At 38.3% G+C, this 18826-nt stretch overlaps 2 protein-coding genes across 4 annotated transcripts; both read right to left on the reverse strand.

Moving 5' to 3' along the window:
• Positions 1 to 1165: 1165 nt before the first annotated feature.
• On the reverse strand, positions 1166 to 5448 carry LOC103701063 (thiosulfate sulfurtransferase 16, chloroplastic-like). 3 transcript variants are annotated; one of them, XM_017841330.3, is made up of 8 exons: positions 5199 to 5448; positions 4985 to 5098; positions 4758 to 4850; positions 4494 to 4567; positions 2246 to 2299; positions 1984 to 2054; positions 1832 to 1885; positions 1166 to 1586 (listed from the first exon to the last, which is right to left on the reverse strand). In XM_017841330.3, exons 1-8 carry the CDS (start codon positions 5255 to 5257, stop codon positions 1512 to 1514), a joined length of 594 nt encoding a protein of 197 aa, XP_017696819.1. In that variant the 5' UTR covers positions 5258 to 5448; the 3' UTR covers positions 1166 to 1511. The 3 variants fall into 3 exon arrangements, with proteins under 3 accessions (XP_017696819.1, XP_008781234.1, XP_008781235.1); XM_008783012.4 differs by having other exon boundaries at positions 4985 to 5083; positions 5199 to 5447; XM_008783013.4 differs by lacking the exon at positions 2246 to 2299 and having other exon boundaries at positions 5199 to 5445.
• A 5485-nt stretch (positions 5449 to 10933) lies between these two features.
• LOC103701064 (high mobility group B protein 9) lies at positions 10934 to 16362 on the reverse strand. Its single transcript, XM_008783014.2, has 6 exons — positions 16044 to 16362; positions 15838 to 15916; positions 15545 to 15707; positions 15201 to 15317; positions 11511 to 11890; positions 10934 to 11378 (listed from the first exon to the last, which is right to left on the reverse strand). Exons 1-6 carry the CDS (start codon positions 16235 to 16237, stop codon positions 11250 to 11252), a joined length of 1062 nt encoding a protein of 353 aa, XP_008781236.1. The 5' UTR covers positions 16238 to 16362; the 3' UTR covers positions 10934 to 11249.
• Positions 16363 to 18826: the final 2464 nt, after the last annotated feature.

Consider the following 18826-nt stretch of genomic DNA (forward strand, 5'->3'; position numbering starts at 1 on the left):
CGAAAAAGGCATGGGTTTGAGGAGAAGTTATGCAACGGGGAGGGAATGTTTAACAAAAATGGGAAATTTTGATACTTAGAAGTCTGTTTAAGAAAAATTACTTCAAATGGAACCATTAATCCCGTTTTTTCAGGGTCATGAACTCGTGATATATAGTTCTGATCTCAGTAACTCCTCCTCTTCACCTGTTTTCCCATCCCCTTCTTACTTTAAAAACTAGTTAATGCTCATCAAATGAAAAATGTAGCAGGCCTTTCAAACCGAGTAATTCGATGCTAAGCTAAATCGATCCATCTCAAACAACGGGACTCCCCCCTACTTTGTCCTTCCTCATGATTATTTTGGTGGAAGGCATCTTTTAGGCCTTTTAACTACGTTAGTCATAATTTGTAATTCTTCCACCTTCGAACATAGTAGGGACAGAATTTCGAGCAGGCACCCGTGGGTAGGGCCGTTAATGGGCTGGGCCAGTTACCATGTTTGGGCCCCTTTTCTCCAGTGTAGGCCGAGTCGAAATTGAGGCTTTTGGTAACGGGAATGAAGGATCACCATATTCGAATGAAGGATATGCCACTAGCATCTGCTCTGATAGGATGAGCAAGATCGAGAGGAAAAGTTTCAGTCCAAACTGATTCCAACTGCTTCATGCTAGCGACATTGGCCGGATGATCTGCTACTTGGTCGGCTTCACGTAGAACATGGTAATAATTTGTGGTCGCCTTTTGGTAAAAGTTAAACATCAGCCCATCTCAGTTGGCTTGGGCTTGGGCTTGGGCCTGACCCAGACTAGACCGGGACAGGCTAAGGCTGATTTCAGGAGTAGGGCTGACCTAGCCCCACCCGGCCCATCGGCTCGCCGGGCATGGGAAGCCTCCAAGCACTGATGCAATAATACTGAGGATAAAAACCATTCAGGTTGCTGATAACAAGTTTCATGCTCTAGTAGTTTGAATTTGCTGCTGGTCTTGAGATCAAATTACAGAGCACCAAAGAATCCTCTTGGCTTATTACAGAAGAAGGAAAAGTTGCCTTGTGCTTAAGAGCCTCTGCTGTTTACACTGGAGCAACCTCGAAGGTCCTGGACTTTTCAGGTACATTGTCTTCGCTTCGCATTGGACAAAATCTCAGTTAAACTTTCAAAGAATAGATGGCATGGTGTGGCTACTCTGGTCGTAATCGAGGATAAAGTGGCTTCTCATTAATCGTGGTCCTCTGGTGCTTAATCTATCTCCTTGCTCGCTTTCTAAATAGCTTCAAGAAATTTATTATAGCACAAAGAATTTCTTCATGCATATGTACTTCCAACCTATACAGACATCTGCTTGCTGATTATTAGCTGCTAATATATAATTTTCTTTCTGCGAAAGAGGCTAACTACCATTAGGAGGAAAAATGGGATGATGACAGGTTGAAGTATTTGTGCCCAAAACCATTATTAGGAAGCTGCCGTCATGTCTCATTTTTCCACCATGGAAACACATACACCTCTAAATGTCCCAGCCAGATCATTTTCACTGCTCGGTTGGGAGTCCATTCTGTAGCCATGCTGAATAACCACCTCCAATGTCTGTAATGCCTGTAAAACCCTGAGGGAAATGAAGGCGTTTTTCAGTTTAGTTTAGCACAATCAACATCATCACCATGACCAACAGTAAATATTTAACTAATAAATATAATGACTATACTGCAACAATCATACAATTTCTTGCCAATGATAGAGATATATTTCATGTTGAACATCTTTGATCTCATCAATATATGGTGTTGTTAATTGCAAATTAACTGCTATTGATTGTTCAGAAGCAAAGCAGGTCAGCAAATTATTACTTACAGCAGAGGATAGTTCAGCTGCAGCCATGAGCGATCTTCTCCCACTCTCGCATCCCTACAGGAAAAGGAAGAGAATTGCCAGTAAGGAAAAGCCAGAAATCTAGTAGCATAATTTACGGGCAAAGAATAGAAACTTAATACTTGCAGACTTACAATGATTATCTCATCATCCTCCTCAAAAACTTGTAACACTTCCTTCAAGAAGTTAGGATTTTTCCTAATCCCTACACCAAAAAAGGATGGAATGTAAATGAGAAGCTACTTGCTAAAAGGTGATCCACATAGGACAAAACAGATATGAGACAATTTCTCAGCCAAAACAATTGTAGGAATGTGATGATAAAACCTGCTGCAATACATTTTCCACTCAAGATTTATTTTAAGGATTTTGATCTAAATTGCAAACACTGCCTACCCAATAAGTAAGCTGCTAAATGACTTGCTCCAACAACTGTGTAAAATGCGAACCCTGCATAAGAAGCATTGTTATATCCACAGGCTTACACATGGCGAGCCACTTGTTTATATACCATCTTCCACTGAAAACTTGTTCTTAAGGATATTATCTAGAATTGCGAGTACTACGGTACCCAATAATTAAGCAGCAGCCAAATAACATGCCTTGAAAACTGTATAGAATGTTAAACCGCATAAGAAGCAATGCTTTATCCACAGGCTTCCGCATGGTGAACCACTTATTTATACACCCTTCTGCTTCGATCAAGATGTGGAGCAGTGGGCTTCAAAGTTTATTGCTTACTTGAATATTATTTGTAACTAGACTACGTAGCATTGATTTCTTATTTTTGAAAGACTAATAGCAAGATATTTAGAGAGCTAATGCAACAGAAACAAAAACAACAGCCATAACAACTCTAATCAAGTCGACAAACGGTAAGATTATAATGGTCTTTCATTGTTAGTTCTTAAATTCTGTATATATTCCTCTCCTCGTGTCTTCTGTCCACTTTCTTCCATTCCTATCATCATCCCAGAAACAAAAACAACAGCCATAACAACTCTAATCAAGTCGACAAACGGTAAGATTATAATGCTCTTTCATTGTTAGTTCTTAAATTCTGTATATATTCCTCTCCTCATGTCTTCTATCCACTTTCTTCAATTCCTATCATCATCCCTTTGTGCATGACGTAAACCTGAATTCAGATAAATGCAGTGCACAATGCATGGATATGAACCCATAACCTAGCTGTAATGCTGAATCTGTTCGCAACAAATCCTCAAGGATTTTCATTTTTAGACTAGCTTCTGTTTTTTCTTAGTGAAGGATTAATCATGATATTATGTCGACAGAAAATGTCAAAGAACTAATGATGATTAAGCATGCTTCAAATTCAGTTTTCAACCTCAAATTGTAAATTTCATGCTATTCATGTAAATTCCTCCAAGGCTCCAATAATGAACTTGTAATTGTTATGTGTCTTGCCATGCAGAAGAAACGCTTATTTCTCTGTCTTTCTTTTTTCAAGGAAAGAATTCGAAAGAAAACTCCACATTGTACTACTTAATAGTTACCTATATATCTCTTTGAAAAATAATCCTGAAACTTTCAGTAGTCGTTACAATTTCCTGCAGTTTCATGTATGAATATCCTTAAAAAGTAAGCAGTTCTTTTTTTTAATTTTATTTCTTGAAACTTTTTCTACAAAGTCTGTCTTTTTTCTGATGACCAGAGTAAAACATGGAAAACATTCAATCAAAGATGAGAGATTTGTTCTCTAGCATTGGATGCTGATAAGACTGTAGCTAAACATGGACATAAACATAATGTCACAAGCATCTACAGCTCTTAGTCAAGTTAATCAACAGTCGTCATCGAGAAATATAACTTTTTTAAGGTCATAATCTGAATCCTGAGCAAGATCATATCATTGCTGATGTCAGTGAAGGTACACTTCTCATGATTCTTCATCTGATTACATATTAAACTATGTCAATCTCAATGTGCATTACCAGCACAAATATGACTGATGCACCATCCAAGGATATTCTTCAAATACAAAATATGCATTCAGATATAACATACAAGGAGCACCTTTTGACTATTCAAAACGAGTAAAAAGATCTAAATTCTTAATTGGGGCTGAATATGAGAGCTTCATTAAAATCGACAGACTTCCTAATGTTGAAATCTTATTTTTTTGCTTGGTTATGACTAATATGATTAGGAACAGAGCAAGAACAAGATGGGAGCATAGGGATACTCAATTCTGAGCATCTGGCAATTCAGACTATTATACGGAACAAAGCACTGAAGAAGGTTAACTAAGAATGAGTTCGGTGCAAAAGATGATTCATCCCTGCTTCTAGAAATTTTATTATGTAGTTTTAAATCATGCATGACTTTAAAAAACTATAATGCCAGAAAAGAAGAATGTATTCTGGTACAAAAAATATAGGCAATTCGTATACTAAAATATATCTAGAATCAATGGGAAGAATCCACAGAACAAAGTAATGCAGAATGGAAGGACTTATAAATCCGGATTATTTTTATTGTCAATAAAACAGAATTATGAAGATTTATCATAAATCAATCAGAAAACAGAGCATTACCACAGGAGAAAAACAAAAGAAAATAGAAATCCTACTAATATACGCAAGCAAAGTATATAAAAAAACATTGTTTAACTACGCAATACCTGACCCAACCTTGAACACGTAAGGGATGTTTTTAGCACCCACTGCATGTCCGGCATTGAACTCATCCGCCGTCCTACAAAACCATCCAATAAAACATCAGACCACCCATTTTTTTTTCAAGGAAAAGAGTTGGCATCCACCCATCGCATCCTGTTATTATTATTACAGAAGATTCTTCTAAAAAAACAAAAAGAAAAAACATACAGAAAATAGTAAATGCACAAATAAAACTATAGATTAAGCCATTCTATAATCATAATTACCTGACGTCCAGATACCGATGACCAGCTTGAAGAAGCTCGTGCGCAACACGAACTGGCACCGATCTTGGCACCACTATTTCTGGACTCCCATTGCTGCTCACCGACGTAATACAGTAATCAAAGTTCTCGAGAATATTAGAATAAAAGAGAAGAAAACAATAACTATTAGAAACTTAACAAATGACAACCCATGCCATTAAAGTATTAAACTATAATGGACCCCATACCGCAGGAAGCCTCGCCAACCATTTTCCGTTCTCGAAAGTGCATGCTGGAGTCCGCACTGCTTTGATGCCGAAAGAACCGTCGGTGACAACGAAAGGAATCTGTGAAAAGACGACCTCAACACAAGAAGAATGGATGACGATGAACAGAGATTAGATTATAACGAATACTAACAGAAGAAGAGAGAGAGAGAGATGACGAAGAATAGTTGCTAACCTTTTAGGGGGCGGATGAGAGATGAGAAGAGGGAGAGAGAAACGAGAGTAGGAAGCCATTCTATCTCTTTTGTTAAGCTTGAGGGAATGGAATGGAGTGGAAGGTGAGAAGGGAATGGAAGTAGATAGTCACCAGGAAGATGGGGGTGCGACGCAACTGAGGCAGCTTTCGTTCTTTGTTACCTTGCGGATGAAGGGGATGAGGCCTCGGGCAAGATGCCATGTAGCGCTTCTGGGTACGTTTGTTTCTGGGAAAGGACAGAGATAGAGCTGTTGCCATTAAATAGTGAAGTAACGTGTGTAGTCGTTCGGTAAAGGTCAGAGGCCAAGGGGTGAGGAGATGAACTCAAACGAAACTATCAAGTATAGATTGGAAGGACAGGTCGGAGTATAGTCTGCTTGCGTGTGCTGAACCGATTCAGACTTGTTTGGATAAGCATCTCCTGATAACTAGCCTTGGTAGCGATAAATGGTTTATTCGTACTTATCCAAAACTTGCTCTATATATATATATATATATATATATATATATATATATATATATATATATATATATATATATATATATATATATATATATACTAGAGATGGGCACTGGGCCGGGCCGCCCACAGCCCGGCACGGCACGGCACGAAGCGGGCCGTGCCACCAGCTACAGTGACGGGCCGTGCCTGGCACGGCCCCTTTGATAGGGCCGTGCTGGGCTAGCGAATCCTGGCCAGCGGGCCGTGCCAGGCACGGCCCGCTTCGGGCCTGGGCCAGCACGGCCCGGTCTAGGCACGCGGGCCAAGCACGGCACGGCCCGCGTGCCAGCACGGCACGGCCCATAAGGGCCTGGGCCGGGCTGGCACGCGGGCCTGGCACGGTCCGGGCCTGGGCCCGGCTCGGCCCGATAAAATTTTTTTAATACATTAATAAATTATGAACACTAAGAAATCTTGATTTATGAATATAAAGCCACCTTAATGGTGGGGGATTTGGCATAGACCCCTACCAGTTTATTAATTTCAATCAAAATGGTACATGAAGGGAGGTTTGGACCTTGGTCTGACCTCTAGATTCTAGAATACAATAAGAAACTAAGAAAGGGCCGAGGTTTGGACCTTGGTCTGACCTCCAGAATACAATAAAAATGTACAATTATAAAAAATTAAGAAATCTTACTAATCATCAGTGATTCAGTGAATCAGTATTCACTCTTCAGTCTTCAGTCTTCAGTCTTCAGTCTTCAGTAGTGTTTGTATCATCATCATCAGAGGATGTTGTATTATGTCCACCTTTATCTTGAAGTCTTGCCTCAGCATCCAGCCAATCCTTGAAGCAGAAAAGCATCTCCACCGTTTCGCCCGTCATCCTACTTCTCTTTTCGTCAAGAACACGCCGACCTGCACTAAAAGCGGATTCCGATGCTACCGTGGACATCGGCACAGCTAAAATATCGCGTGCAATTGCAGACATAACAGGATATTGATTTCTAACACTCTTCCACCAAGATAATACATCTAGATTCTCTATTTGATTTTCATCATATGCAGACTGAAGATCATTTCGTAAATAAAATTCTAGTTCACTACTTAAAGATGAAGAAGATGAAGAGGAACTTGAAGCATGTGTGTGTCTTCTCTGTGCAATGAATGAAAAAATAGATGACGAATGAGAACTACTAGAAGGAGGAATAGAGGTTTGTATTTGTGTTCTAGATCCACGAATTTTTTCATCATATATAGCATAAATATCATAAAGAAGTTGTCTTACCTCATCTTTAGCAGATTCAGCATCTTGATTCATATTTTCAACGTATGCATCAAGTAAAATTAGCACGCCATTTAATTTAACTCTAGGATCAAATACAGCAGCTAAGTTATGCATAGGACATATCCTGTCCCAATACTCATTCCATTTAGATTCCATTAGGTGAATAATAGGCATTAAAACATCATCATATCTATGTTCTGCAAATTTTTGACTAATTATATATGCTTGTTGTAAAAATGAACATGAAGTAGGGTAATAAATACCAGAAAGAACATTGGTAGCATTATAAAAACTAAGCAAAAAATCTTCCAAAATTTTTCCTTTATTCCAATCAGTTTCAGTCAATGTAAATCCTAATCCACGATCATTAATATATGCACTTAATAAATTTTTATATGGGTATGCATCATGTATCATGCTATATGTGGAGTTCCAACGAGTAATTACATCAAGTTTAAATTTTTTAAAACGTTTACCATGATTTATGCATAATTCCTTAAATTCTTGAAGTCTTGATCTAGAAGCATGAATAAAAGAAACTGCATTTCTAATTTTTGAAATCACATCTTGAATCATGCCCATGCCAGCTTGAACAGAAAGATTTAAGATATGACATGCACATCTAATATGCAGTAAATTTCCATCTAATATGGGATGCAATGAGTCTCTTAATAATACAACAGCAGAATTATTATTAGATGCATTATCAAAAGTAATAGACATAATTTTATCATTAATATTATATGAACATGCAGTTTGATAAATTATATTTGAAATTTGTTGCCCAGAATGTGGAAAATCAAAAGCACGAAAAGCAAGAATACGTTTATTTAATTGCCAATCATTATCAATATAATGAGCAGTAATGGCAATAAAAGAATTACTACCTACAGATGCTGACCAAATATCAGAAGTTAATGAAATTTTTACATTTAAAGTAGAAAGTGTTTCAATTAAATTTTGTTTCATTGCTAAAAAATTGGTCATAGCTACTCTTCTAAATGTACGCCTACTAGTTCTTTTGTAAGCAGGTTGTAGGTTTAATTGAACATATTCTTCAAAATTAAAAGATTCACATAAACTAAAAGGTAATTCATCCTTGACTATCCATTTTACAAGTGCTTTTCTTTGATTTTCATGATTATATGCAAAATTACCTACAAGTAATCCCCCTTGTATATTAAGGCTACTTTGAGTTTGAGCATGAGAATCATGCATCCTATGACTCTCTTAATGTCTTTTTAAATGCCCTGTTCCCCCACTACTACTACAACTATAAAGTTTGGCACATTTTTTACATTTAGCTTTCCAGACTCCCTCAACCATAACTCTATCAAATTCATTCCATACAGTACTAGTCCTCTTACGAGAAGAGGTTTGACCTTCACTCGGTTCACCAGTTCTAGAGGAACTAGAAACAGGGGGTTGGGGATTAGTTTCTTCCCCCTCAGAAACAGGAATGCCAAACTGACTTTCCTCAAAAGATGACATATCTATGATTAATTCAAAAAATAAAAACTAACCGCAAGGAGGAATTGAGTAGAGGGTCGGAGGGCAGAGGCAGCGCCGAGATTCCGAGCTTCCTCTTGTGCTCTCAACAGAAGCGACCTTCTCTTCTCAACAGGAACCTCCTCTTGTGTAGCACTTGAACAAACTAAAAATTAAATTGCTAGAAGAGCACTTTAGAAGAGAGAAATAATAGCAGTAGAGAAGGAGAGAATGAGAGGTTTGGTGTGGTGAGAATGAGGGAGGAATGGGCTATTTATAGAAGCCCAAAAAATTTTTTTTCCCAAAATACCCCTCAATTCAGCCGTTATAGGACTGTTGGGAGGGGCAAAACCGTCTTTTTCCCGAAAATAGCCGTTGGAAACGGCTATTTTCTTCCCCCCTCTCCAGACGGGCCGTGCCAGGCACGGCCCGTCTGGAGCCGTGCCAGGCACGGCCCGTCTGGAGCCGTTACGGGCCGTGCCAGGCACGGCCCGTTTAGAGACGTTGCGGGCCGTGCCTGGCACGGCCCGTTACCGCCCGTTACGGGCCGTGCCTGGCACGGCCCGTGCCGTGCCGTGCCCGGCCCGGCCCACCAATAGAGGGGCCGGGGGCCGGGCCGGGCTTGCCTTCCGTCTGGCACGGCCCGCTTCATAAGCGGGCCGTGCCAGGCACGGCCCGTTTAGAGTTTTGGCCCGGGGGGCCTGGGCCGGGCCGGCCCGGCACGGCCCGTTGCCCAACTCTAATATATACACACACAAATTGGAACAAGATTGAAAATCCTCGGAGCTCCCACCGCTTGGCCATCTGAAAGAGAACTTTGACGGTAACCTGCTGGTTGGCGGTGGCTCTACCGGTGTTGCATTTGTAATCAAAGACCACTATTCTAGATTGATAGTTGCGGAGGGACAACATACTTTTAAGGCATATGTTTCTAGAGCGGAACATATATAGGGCGGCGTGGAAGAAAATCGTCTATGCCAAACGGGTGCTAGAGGCTGGGAGTATCATCCTAAAGGGAGACTCGGTAGAGTTTATTAAGCGGATTCTACAAGAGAGGACATGGGAGGCAGATAATCCGCTTCTGGTCGACATCCGGAGGATATAGGAGAAGTGTGATGCCTTCCAGGTTGTAAGTGTTTACAACGGAGTTGCGGATTGGATCGTCTCTTTTGTTGCTCACAACTTCAGAGAGATTTTTTGGATCCGTCATGTATCTGTTTTTCCATCTCTATGATGTATCCTTTCTCTGGACTCTCATGGCAGTGCTTACGCGAGATTAGTGTAAGCAGACGATGTACCAAAAAAAATAATCTAAGTAAATATTCACAAAAAAATCCAGTTAAATATCTTCTGTTACACTTGTGATGACGCCATCAATCCTATGCTCTGCAAAAAAAATAAAACCAGTTACGTTATAATAGATTGCACTTTTCTATTTTTTGTCTAACTATTTGTGGATACGCAGAAGCGAGTGCGCATACAACTACGTATGCGGAGGTCCGCACCTGTGCTGAGCTTGAATGCAGTCCAGTTGGGAGAGCAGGCTAGTTCACCGACATAGAGCTCTCGTGCGGACGCATGCATTTGTCAATTGTACAGATGATTGTATATTCATCACCCCTGCTTACTGAACCTTGTGCGGGCTGGCGCATTCCGTACGGAAAAGAAATCCGCATAAAATCGTGCATGCGGACACCGCAAAATCGTCATCTATGCGGAATGTCGGTGCGCCCTCTCCCCATTCCGCGGCGCTCTCCCCCTCCTTCCGCTCTCCCTCCGCGTCCCAGTCGCTGGTGGTGACGAAGTCTCCGCCGACGCCCCTACCTTTTTCTCCAAGCTTCACTCCGTTGTCGAGCTCTCATCCTCGGCGGAGACGGAGGCCGTGCCCTACGACTGCTTGGATCCAGGTGAAGGGATCGAGGAGGTTGGAATGGGATCAGTTGTCCGAGGCGGTGGATAAGGAGACGAGAAGGCCAATCCAAACAGCTCCCGGATGCTTGATAAAATGTCTGAAAGAGAGAGAGAGAGGATTCTTTCTTGCTATTTGAGCCAAGATCAATCCAAAATTCCTTTTTTCTTCGTTGCATGTTGCAGTATATTATAAGTGCCTTGCCATGCTTACCTCACTCCCTCGTGCAGTCGTGCTAGCAAATAAAGTTGGCACGTCCAAGAGAGCCATAGCTTGGACTTTTGTTTTTTTTTTGGTACATCCAAAGGGGCTTGGACTTTTGGTCTAGGTCCAACCAAAACATTTCCCAGCAGCACAATTTTTTTTTCAGAAATCAAATGATTTCTCATGTGAAGCCTCTTAGTGGCTATACCTATGAGACCTGGAATCGAGTCTGGCCTCCTTGATCAGCTATAGGGAGAATAAGGGGTACTGCATGCAGGAGGGCTAGCACCTTTTCTGCAGCACAAATATCCCCATTGCTTAGTAAGTCCATCCTTAACGGACAGAAATAAATACGATACATTAAAACACAAGTTTGGGTATCCATGGAAAGCACTCACAAGATATGAAAATTTATGTTTCCAAACAAATAAAGTTCCACTGCCAAAAGGCATGGTGATTATAGAACTACTGTCTCCATTGGATCTATCATATGTCTATCTTATCTTCCTGCACAACTACTGCAATGTTCTCAGCAAACAGTATAGTCCCTGCAGAAACTCTCAAGCTTAAAAACAGGTATCGCCGAGAGGTGAACTCTGCCTGTGGTTCCTTGTAATGCCTTTACCATGTGCGCAGTAACCCCTCTTCACCGCTTGACAGCGTGACAACCAGAACTCCATTCGTTCAGGTTCATCATCAATTCACATTGGATGGCTCAGCCTCCTTGACTTCCTTGGACTGCTGCTGGAGCTTCTGCTTCTCCCTGTACTCCTCCATTTCCCTAATGTATCGCTCCTTGTCTTCATCTCTACGAGCCTGATATACCTGGAGAAAAGAAGCAATACATCTAAACATTGAAGCTAGTAGCCCATAATAACCTTTTAAATCTGCATTCTAAGTGTCAGCTAACTAGTACAATAATCTCGATCATTTACTATTGCAAAGTATTACAGTTACCAGTCTTTCTTCTTCAGTCAGTCTACTCCAAGTCTCTCCTATCATTTTACTATATTCCTTTTCCCTCTGGGGATAGAGAGCTTTGAGCTTGGAATGTTGTTCAGCAAAGTAGAAATTGTATGCGCTCCTGCTTGGCTTCGGGCGTGCAGGGTCAGAACCTCTCCGCTTTCTCTTCTTCCTACGTCTGTCTTCGGTCAGGGTGCCATTAGCTGCAGCGGCATTCAGCGGAGGCAGAACATGAGTGGAGGGTGAAGCCTCTCCAGGCTGCTTGACATGATAGAGCACTCCATGCAGTGTCTCAGGGCCAATTTGCACCGTCACCAAATACCCGTACTCGAACTTCCTAACGATTGATCCAGTCACAGTAAAACAGCATGACTCTGAAGCGATCAACACCGGAGTAAGTTCTCAATATTTGATCAATAGAATATTTATAGCATGGTCAAGAGATGCCATGAAGTAAACAATATGCACTGAAAATGTCAAATAATATTAAGAGATGCAAACTACTTGAGACAGCCGAACTGCCAACTAGTGAAAATGATTTGATCAAATACGTTAAACTGTTTCTTTTACCTTTCTTGTTGATGCTTCTGTTGAGGAAAAAAAAGATAAAAAAGAAAAGAAAATCACTCTCAATTTTTAGACATAATATTTGGATGATGGTCTGAGCTTTTGATTACTAAACAAGTCCACCATCACATATATTATATATTTATATGTAATAAGTACGTGCCTGCTACATGGACTCATCTATACTCGCAAATAAAGAGAAACAAGCCAAAAGTCTTTTGATCATGAGAGTAGAGATAAAGTAACTTATAGAAATAGCACTCATCAATCCTTAATTTTTTCTAAAAATCCTAGCAGAATAATCAAATTTGTGAAAATCTCTGAGGTCCAATGAGGCCCAATATTCAATATCCAATGGGGACTTAATTACATGAGAGTTGTTATAAAGGCTGCTATTAGACACTACAGTTGAAAAAAAAATAATCAAAAGACCATAACAGAAAACAACAATATATTTGAATAAGACACATCTCACATTTAGAGTATCATAAGCAACCATTTGATTTGTCATGAAGATTTGAACTAACAAAACAATGATCATTTTACTCAGTTAAAGCGCAGAAATATATGTTAGATAATGATTGTTGTTTTTCGAGTGCATAAACAATAATCATTACATTTTAAACTAACTGTCGGTAGAAGCCATCACATCATATATTGTAAGAAATTCAGAATTTTGGTGACTAACTTTTAGTGGCAAAATATAAGTCTAGTTATGAAAAGTCTCATATTCTGTGAAGAAAAAAAAAAGTGGTCACAATAAGCCATTTTAGTCAATATCTTTAAAGACGACAAGATGTCATTACAAATATATATCTTCCATGACTATTTTTTTTATTTTATCACAAAAAAAATTATCATTAAATATAGCTTTTCAAAGGTGAAAAAATAATTTTGGTGCCATAATTAATTTTCATCAGCTCACTAATAATAATTTTATAATTCATCATTAATACTTATGTCTTTAGTGATGATATTTTAAAGTTGTCACTGTAGATATATATCTTTAGTGACAAACTTATAGAGTGGTCATTAAAAATTTATATTTTTAGTGGTGATATATTATGTTGTTATAATTTTTATATCAAAATTGATGTTGGTCAAATCACTATTGAAAATTTTGTAGTTTGTTACTAACACTCATATCTTTTGTGATGATACTTTAAAATGGTCACTATAGGTTTATACCTTTTAATAATGAGTTAATAAAGTGGTTATTAAAGCTCTGTCTTGATAATATATTATATCATCATAACTTTTCGTGCTAAAATCACTAAAGCATATATCTTTAGTGATGATATTTTAAAATTATCACTATAGATATATACTATTAGAGTGGTCATTGAAAATCCATATCTTTAGTGCTGATACATGATGTTGTCACTAAAATTTTTTAAATTAATGATGAAATAACAATGCCATCAGCAAAAGTATCAAATTATAATAATATTTTAAAAGTACATGTATTAATCACTAAATAAAATGTAAACTTTGATTTTGTATTGGTGTGTTGTGAAAACCAAGCCAACCATCATGAGAATTCGATTAGAGATTAAAAGGATGATGAAATGTACCTAATACTACATTTTGTGATTAGACACTAGATGGGTTTTTAAAAGGCATCAAACTCCTAAAGTTTATGCACCCCATCAGGATTTAATTTAATGAAATTGATGACATATTATATTTTGACCTAAACTTTTTTGACAAGTTAAATATTTATTTTCAACTTGATTTCATCCGATCTATTTAATGAATAAATTGCACGAGTCAAGGCAATTTAACAATTAGAGAAAAATAATTTTCTATACAAAATCTACTAACAATATTGCAAGCAACGGACCATAATCAATTAATAACTAAGAAATAATTAACAAAAACCTGCATGAAGACCGATTTAACCAAAAATTTGGATCATTGATCCAACCTAATTTATGTTAAAAATATATAAAAAAATAAAAATTACTTAAATAAAATATACAATGTAAAGTATTTAAAAATATTCTATATTAAATATCATTACTTATAAATTATAGCATGAATAAAAATTATTATGAATTATCTACTTTTAAAGGACTTTAGAAGAAATATACGATTATAGAAATATGTTGAAATTATCAATATAAAATTATTAAAAAAAATTATACGATTATATTTTACTAAAAAATGATTATTTTTTATGGAAATAATTAATTATTAAAATATAAAATTTTATAACATATTTGAAATGAGTATAACTTATAATGTGAAAAGTTTCAATAAGTATACTAAATCATGTATTCATATTAGAAACTAATGTTGTAATGGTGGGTAAGTAGCATGCAAGTATCAATGATGTCTTAGGTTTGATTTCTTGTTGGATAATATGTAACTCATTTGTAGCCCTAATTTGCAACAAAAATATTTGTTTTTAGTAATAACTACTTCCATTTCATCACTAATTGCATCAAATTTTTTTGACCAACAAAAAGTCATCACAAGATAATGTTTTTTGTAATGACAAATCCTTATTAAAATTTATTTTTAATCATTAATTTCTCTTCCATTTCATCACTAATTGTATCAGATTTTTGTGACCAACAAAAAATCGTCACAAAATATTATTTTTAGTAACGGCAAATCCTTATTAAAATTTATTTTTAATCATTAATTCCTTACTGAGCGACTACCTAGTGCGAAATATTTTTGGTCACTATAAATTTTTAATAATGAAAGTTAAGTATTTTATAACTAAATTTTTTATCCCTAAAAATCTAAATTTTTGTAGTTATATTATATACAAGAAATATTTAGATAAGAGCTGAGTTTGACATGTTGTTACCCTCGTAATAGCCGGTGTATTGCTGAAGTAATAAACAATGATCATTATTTCAGTAATACAATGGATACTACAACAGTAACTAACAGTCAAATTAATTCAGCTGTTATCTAAATTCTTCTTCTGCTATATAACATAATATGACGAGTTCTCTATAAACATTCTATCCGACATTAGTTTATGCCATAAAGAAAAGGGAATCTATTCTTTTAATATTTTCATGGTTTAAACAACAAAATGAGTGAAAACAACAAAACTAGCAGGTGATGCTATCAACTCTAAACATGGGCTGGATTCACCTTTGCTTTGCTGCGGATGCTCCGATCTTTTCCGTCTTCCAGTCTTCTTTGTCGTCGATTCAGAAGAAACCAGAGTACGCTCAACCTTGATCTTTGGGGTCTTGGTAAGCGACGAAGCTAACATCCACCACTCACATTATTCTTATTTCTCCTCTTAACATTAAGGGCATAATATATTTAACCAAAAATATTAAGGACATAATAATTAAATAGATGACAAATTGTTATATACAAATATAATTGATGAAATTTTTTTCCTTTTGGTAAAAATAAACCAATGGTACATCGGAAAAATAGTAAAATGTTGTATGTTACATGAACAGTATTTTATATCATCCGCTTACCTGAAGGAGGGATAGGGGCCCCCTGGGCTCCAAAAAAATACACCTGCTCGTAGTGGTGGAGCAGGCTTAAGTAGTATTTCCTCAGCACGTAGGATGCACTTGTTGTGGTAGGAGGGAAACCAAATGCCGCTATTACATCCCTCCACCTTTTCTCCAAAATCACCTACATTAATCAAATTTAATAGCAGTAATATACAAAAATCTATATATAGCCAAACATTATTAGTCTTTCTTTAAGAGATTTATCTGAGATACCATAGTGAAATAAACAATAGAAGAGAAGAAAAGGAGACCTTATCAAGGCCGCCCCTTTGAGTCACTTCCTTGTACAAAAGGTGCAGATCGATCTCCTTACCTCCTAACACGGGAATCCTTCACCATACGAAAGAAAAAGGAGATCATCATAACGCGTATAGCATACAGAAAAATCTGTAAACACAATAGAGGAGGGAAGAAAAGAATATGAGAGAGAGCCAAAAGCATGGCAAGTCCTGCATACGAGAACTTGGTGCCCATGGAGGAGTGGAAACGGCGCAGGGAATTCATAAAAAGGGCCTTGTCATTGGCAACGTCCTCATGGGAGTGAAGCCGAGGAGGGTAGACCTTCTCCTTCATCACCTGCACCGCCATAGCCCTTTCGATCTCCTCCATCTCTCTCATCCCTACCTCCTCTATTCTTATCTCCTCTCCCATCACACCAAAAGCCGTAGATGAGACGAGTAGAGACAAAATGGGAGAGCCAGATGTAGAACTGATTAAAGTGAGATTGTGGTGAGGTGTTAGCTAGTGGAGGTGGTAGTTAAGGCCAAAATCATGAGTGCCCTCCAGTCTACACAACAAACCAGAAACTCATGGAATGCAAGGAGGAGCTGGTTAATTAAATGTGAGGGCACCCACCCCCACCCTCACCAAAAATAGTTGACAGACACGTGGATTTGTAAAGGCTAGGCCCTTTTTTTCTACCTTTTTAACTTTGGAATAGTGCATTTGTAACATAATATGTAATTAATTAATAACTAAATCTTTTTTTGATGTAATTAGTAACTAAATCTACAGCATATCTTCTGAGCCTCTGGTAATTATTACGGCCAATCCAGCTCTCGGATGACTAGGTGTCTATATACATATAAGGCATCTATATCTATTTATATTGGTGTATTTATCTCTGTTTATATCTCTATATCTCTAATTAATTATGTCTATCATAACATAATCTTATCATGCCAGTGGCGTTATGTCATGAGAGTTTAGCTAGGTGCAGTGATTTCTGGCCTCCGAATCATAGCAGCATATCATCACCTTACCATCTGCAAGACTTAATCAAATCTTTTGCGCTACCTTTCTAATTTTTATCTCTTTAACCAGTTAAAACTTTCCTATTATTTATCGAGTTATTAGTTTTTCCCCTCTTTAACTTCTTCGAATGTCAGGACATGACAAAATTAATTACCATAGGTTTTTTTTTTTGGCAAAAAGGAATGACTTAAATTATTTGAGTACAGCCAGAAAATAAAATATTAAAAAAATAAACAGAAAAATTTGTTGAGAAAATTTATAGTGCAGATCCGTATGGTTTCGTATAAGATGTTATATCCATATCACTGCACTATTAGCTTCTTTTGTAAAAAAGGTGCAAGGGAACCAAGCCCACCCCAAAAAAAACCATGTACTATTATCACAGTGGGCAAATCCTAGTAGCCAAGAGCAGACTACGTTTCATTTAGCTGGCTGTAACGGCACCGTGGAATTCTTTGCCTTTCGGCATTTTGCAAAACCAACTCTAGATAAGTGTCAAGTTCCTTCGGCGAAGTGTAATTCGATTGCCACCAAGGTGGTAGCCTAGTGGTACTGGACAGCAATTCTAACCACAAGGTCCCAAGTTCGAATCGCTGCGGCGACGATTAAATTGTGGACCGGAGCTTACTACTTTGGCCACTGCTTGGACTTGTGGTGTAGGACCGCTCTTGAACCGCTAGTAGCCGAGGTGGTGCCGGGTGTGACGTACTCACACGTGGGACTCGAGCCAGAGCTCAGAGGAGTAGCTGAGCCGGGCCCACGGGTGGGGAGGGTATGAGTAAAATCGGTCGGGGTGCCCAACACACGGCCATTTCTGCCCGCATCGAACATTCTCCTGGCGGGGCGGGGGCCCAGTTGGGGGCTGCTACGCGGGGGTGGGCTTGTCCCTTCCTCCCCCCTACCCCTTTTCTTTAGCAAAAAAAAAAAAAAAAAAAAAAAAAAAAAAGAGTGTAATTCGATTCTGGAGTGGCCGATGGGGCTTGGTGCCTTTTTGTGCTGGGACTTTAACCGCATTAATTGTGAGATAGGTTTTGTCCTGGAATGACCTAGCACCAAGACGCGTTACGTCTCCTCTGGGGTGACGATGCAAAGAAGGGAAGATGAATGGTTGGCCAGGCCTGAGCTGGTTCGCTTGCTACTGTGGTGCATGCATGGCACCCTATCACGCCCTTGGGCCCCAGATGGTTTGGCAGTAACTATGGAGGTCTGTGTAGAAGTTCTTTCCTAGCGTGGGCTTGTGGGGTTCTTATCTTCTTTGCAGATATATATACGTGTTTCCCGGGTACCATGCAGGTCTTGTACGTGTTCCTCGAGTACCATGCGACCAATTACCTGGCTGGGATGCCAGTGGGGAGAGAGAGAGAGGGAGAGAGAGAGAGAAATGAGCTAGAGTCCCTCTTGTTCTCTAATTAGTAACCACAGATTTTTTTTTTTAAAAAAAAAATTAAGAGAGAGAGTCCGGTTTGCTCTTAGGAGAAATACATCACATCGATCATTTGGAGGAGCACAGAGTTCATAGAATAGGAGCCACAATTTTCTTCTATTTGCTGTCAAAGATCTCTTCGAAGCAATCACTTGTGTATATATATATATATATATATATATATATATATATATATATATATATATATATATATATATATATATATATATATATATATATATATATATATATATGCACTCCTAGGTTAGGATTGATGCTCTCATAAGGAATATTGGACTCGTGCCAACTTGGTATTGCTTTTCCGCGACTAAATATGCATTTAGTCGGTGTAGGACACTTATTCAGTAACTAACAAGAATGTGGGTCGCAGATAGCCTTATTTTCAGTAACCAAACTTTAGTCGCCAAACGTTTTACGCCAATTTGGTTTTGATTTTCCGCGACCAAATATGCATTTGGTCGGTGTAGGACAATTATTCAGTAACTAACAAGAATGTTGGTCGCAGATAGCCTTATTTTCAGCGACCAAACTGTAGTCGTCGA

Source organism: Phoenix dactylifera, unplaced genomic scaffold, assembly GCF_009389715.1.
Source record: "Phoenix dactylifera cultivar Barhee BC4 unplaced genomic scaffold, palm_55x_up_171113_PBpolish2nd_filt_p 000254F, whole genome shotgun sequence".
NCBI lineage: Eukaryota > Viridiplantae > Streptophyta > Magnoliopsida > Arecales > Arecaceae > Phoenix > Phoenix dactylifera.